General features: G+C 46.9%; 1 protein-coding gene across 1 annotated transcript; it reads left to right on the top strand.

Annotated features, from left to right (window-relative positions):
* The first annotated feature begins 1882 nt into the window (after positions 1–1882).
* On the top strand, positions 1883–3572 carry NGA_0160301 (uncharacterized protein). Its single transcript, XM_005855169.1, has 4 exons — positions 1883–2098; positions 2191–2437; positions 2533–2685; positions 2799–3572. The coding sequence occupies exons 1-4, from the start codon at positions 2000–2002 to the stop codon at positions 2855–2857; spliced, it is 558 nt and encodes a 185-aa protein (XP_005855231.1). The 5' UTR covers positions 1883–1999; the 3' UTR covers positions 2858–3572.
* Positions 3573–4530: the final 958 nt, after the last annotated feature.

Genomic DNA, 4530 nt, shown 5'->3' with positions numbered 1-4530 from the left:
GAAATAGTGATAGGAACAGTTAACGTCGATGGATGAAACAGTAGTGTGTATCAAGAATCGTTCCCATGTTGAATAACCTGATGGTTCTTGACGACCAGTATGAACAAGGGAAAAAGTATTCCTGATCAGTTTGCGAGTTGCTGCATTTATTGACTATTTTGTAGTTTTCTTTATTTACAATTTTCTGTTGGAGTGAAAAGTTCCCCTCGACTACGCTTGATTGCACGCCTTACGTCCTTTAACTTGTAGATTGAGCGGCCAGTCTTATCTTGGTCCGACCTCGGCAATGCGCCCGGGTGGACTCTCGGACTTTCACCACCTCGGAAATAGCGGCGGCGACCGGCCTTGTGATCCCCTGTCAAAGTCACGCGGTATTGCACGTATAAAGCATATTATTTGTTTTACAGAAATCTCCTCATTCTTTTCACATCTCGTTCAATCTCGTGTTGAGCAACAGATAAGCATCCGCAGGCATATGGAGGACATTCACATTAGCAGGTAAGTGACCGCCCAAAATTTTAAAAGCCGAAATATCTCTCATCTGCAAATTCTTCGCTTTCACAACACAGGCCCAAGGCGTATCGATTAGCTTCCCAGTATTCTGACTCATCAAATGGCTCGTCGAATGTGCAAACCGCCGTTACAAGCACTGAAGACCGCCTCGAAGATCGTCGCCGACAATCGCTTAGGGTCATGGCAGCCATGAGCCTAAATAAATCATACAGTGACGCAATTAACGGAGTTTCCATCAACAAAAGTGATCTAGAGCATGAGGAAGGTAATGATGCTATATTTTTTAATGGTATTCGCTCGATAATATTGCGAAATAAAGCAGCATACCACACCTCCACAGATTGTACGTCGAAACTGCAAGAAATATTCATTCGTGCGAAAGAGTCTGGCATGACTTATGATGATATTTTTAAAAAATTCTGTCTTAAACATGAAGTCACCAGCACTATTTCATCCAAAGCCTTCGTAGCTGCCCTGAGGAAACTCAGTCCGGATATTTTCTGCCTGACGGAGGTACGCGGAGGCAAAACAATTCCTGCTATCTGCCATTTTTTGCGGCAGGGGTGGAAGTATTATATTTCATCTTCTGTGATGTCAACACATTTCCACTTGTCAATCATGGATTGTTTCGCGGGATTCTTTCTCAGCCTTAACTACATTTTTTATGCCTTACATGTGCGGAAGACTGATGTCGGCCTTCTTGTGAGAAAATTTGAAGTAAACGAAGACAAAGTAGTGTCTTTGGACGAATTGAAAACTTTCGCGTTGGCGATCCCACACGTTTCATGGAAAGTGGAGCGCATTCGACGTCTATCTTCAGCTTTATCTTTGAGTGACAGCACAAACAGATCTGACTCTGGCCGGGTAAGCTTTCACTATAAAAACCCGTTCATTTACGGGCTCATTGACCGATATATATATATTTTAATGTCCTATACGTCTCATCGGATTGTTTAAGGCGAGCGATTCGACAGTCACGCGGCAACCTGCACCTCGCAAGGCTGCATCACGTAGATCGCTCCGTCAAGCTGTCAGCTTTTCCCGTCAAACAACGTTTCCAAAGCCACTCTTTTCTGAGAAACGAAAGAAGCAGGATACGAAAACCTTTTCATCGACTTCGATATCGCCTATTTTACCAAGTACTGCTTCAATTGCATCCACGCGTGTGGACGACAGGAGCTTTTCCCCAGAATGTTGCAGGAGTGACTATGAGGGTTCACAGCGAGAGCAGCCTCGCATTACGTCACATTTTACTATCGAAAAGGTATACGCACGTGTACTTATATATATCTTTTTGTGCCAAAATATTCCTAAGTCGTCCGGATACTTGTATTTATCGGTGCACAAGGTCATGACTGTGTTGTGCGTACAAAAACTCATGATAAGCTCGTTACCCTCGTAAATGTAAAGATTCATCGTACTTCTCATTCAAGTATCTCGCAAGCCCACAATAGCTCTGAGTTTGCTATCAACTACTTCTAAACTCATGTGGCGCGAACAAGAACACCTCATATTAAGGCTCTATGGCCACGATGACCCTCCTCGCATCATCGCCGTGACGGCAAAGAGCAAGGGGACAGGAAAGGTCAGAACTGTAGACTCTGCAACTGTTTCGGTACAAAAAGTACAAAAACAAATCTAATGATGTTACCACTAAACTTATACACCAATACGCAGAACTATCCCGCTATTTATCTTGACCGCGACAAGATACCGCTCAATCGAAAGGCCATTGAGGCCCTAGCAGATGCTCTACCCTCTGATGCGGGCGCTCATGGACAGAGCATCGATGCGTTGACCTCTCTCCAACGGGCTGAGCGTGAATATCTCGCTCAGTATGTGGTGCAGCGGCTTGCTCTGGAAGACGTCTCACGCGAAAGCGGGAGGGAGACCGCCAAAAGGATGTGCATTGTTCGGCAAACAGGTGAATAATACGATGCACATGCCGACCTAGGGTCAATGCTATGTAATACCCAACGAATTCTATCTTATTACATTTCTTTCATGAAATGAAAACAGGAGATCCGTGGGAAAAGCTCGCCGTCGAGAAGCCCAAGCTCATTAAGTCCCCTCGATCAAGCCCCGAAATGCGCCTCCGACCCGCCATGGACTTTCATCATACCTCACTGGAGGTGAAGAACATGAATTACGAAACTAAACGTCACAGTAATGGTAAGCTTCGACAATTGTAAGGCTCCTTTTAAAAAAACAGTGGGTAAGTCACCATATAGCATAAACCATTTCTCACATCCTGTGCGATTTTTTATTGTTTTCGTATCATCCAGTTGCCAAATTCTATTCAAACCTGAGCAAGACAGAATTGAAGGATGTACCATCGACATGAGAAGTGGATGAGTCACAACGGCAAGTAGAGTGTACACCCCGATGTTCAAGCGTGGCTACACGAATGCAAAGATAATGACAGTAATATGGAGGGGACCATGCCTTATCCAAAAAAAATCTTCTCTTGTGAGGTTGGAAAGAATTATTATGCCTTCTTTTGAGTCATACTAAGGAGCTTTTTAATAGGGAGGTAGAGGACGTAATGATTTGAGAGGCTCATCATTTTCGATTTCCTTCCAACGTGGTGCTTTTGAAGCCGTGCATTGGAACGTCACCTTCAGTAAGTACATCTCAGAACTCCATGCCTCGTCAGACTGAATCCAACATGGGCCGGACAGGACCAAAAAAGTACTCTGTCCAACATCGTTGATTCAATGCCAATACATTTGACCAAAATTGCGTTTCACCTGCTGTGTAACACGTCATTCGACTGTACGTAAGAGTGCGATTGCCTCGTATAGTGATGATCTGCCGGCAAATTTTATTTTCATAAAATCGCATTTTCTGCTCCACCATGCCATGATATCGTCAGACACTTTGTCCTTGCTTTTTGCCGAGACAGAAACTAGCATTTGCCGAGCCACGCGGGATGATACGGGGAAAGAGGCATTTTTTTTACCACGTGCAAGGACGGCCTTTGGACTTGCTTCACTTCTGGGTGCACCATCCACATATGTAAGGCGATATAGATATATAAAAATGTACATGAGCTTCATGCCCTATGTCACCTGCCGTGGCAACTTTCTGCGCGTAGTGTGCTGTGTCACGCTCAACCACCCACCTCCCTGCGGCCGCTCGCCCAAATTTTAGGCCCCGGCCGCAAAGATTTGACACCACCTGTTCTGAAAACGCCCTGGAAACTGACCAACTATGCCTGACATCCGTGGCAGCACGCCCTTCCCGCTCGTTGCGACTACTGCCAGCTTGCATTGCGGCGAGGTACATCCGTTGTGGTGTTTTTGGACTGCACGGGAGGGTAATGCTGGATCTTTAAATCGAAGATAAAGTGCCGCGTCGACTTGAATTTTGGAGAGCGGGCGAAGGGGGGCGCGTGAGACAGGGAAGGCGGGTCATGCCAATGCAGTTTTTCACGGCTTTGCCTTTGTCCAATCAGACCCGTCCCGAACCTCCACGCAGCTTTGTTTTCACTCATGTATTGGCACCTTCCTTGAATGTGAGGCCTTCTCTTGTGCTGATTTGTGTCAGCGCGGTCATGCTTACGCGGCTCACGCTGTGAATCGCTCAAGAAAACACACCAGCTTTCGTGCGGTTCGGTTCCGAGTGGAGCAGCCGGCATCTTTGTTAGCGTGCTCATTCCTGCTCGCTTTCCTCCCATACTAAAGCAGCAGCTCCTATCCAACCTTGTTTGCAAACATTATGGTTTTGAGGCCTCAGCGCCAACGTCGCGCGACTGCCGTTGCTGCGGCGGCCGTGGAAGAAAAAGAGGCTGTCGCCGCATCTTTTGCTCCTGTCGCACCGGCCATGGTGATGACTGGGCAGCCTTCTTTCAAACTCTCAACCACCAGCGCCACCGCCATCTCCCACATGCGCTCTGTGTCAGGTACTGCGGGGAAATTAAATAGCAACAGTGGCATGAAGGCCCGCATTGTGACCTTGGCTCCGGGGAGCGGATGCGCGGGTCGAAGCAAGACCTCAGGCGGAGGTTATGGCGGC

Source organism: Nannochloropsis gaditana, assembly GCF_000240725.1.
Source record: "Nannochloropsis gaditana CCMP526 unplaced genomic scaffold scaffold271, whole genome shotgun sequence".
In the NCBI taxonomy this organism is placed as follows: domain Eukaryota; class Eustigmatophyceae; order Eustigmatales; family Monodopsidaceae; genus Microchloropsis; species Microchloropsis gaditana.
This window is presented reverse-complemented; position numbering and strand designations above follow the sequence as displayed.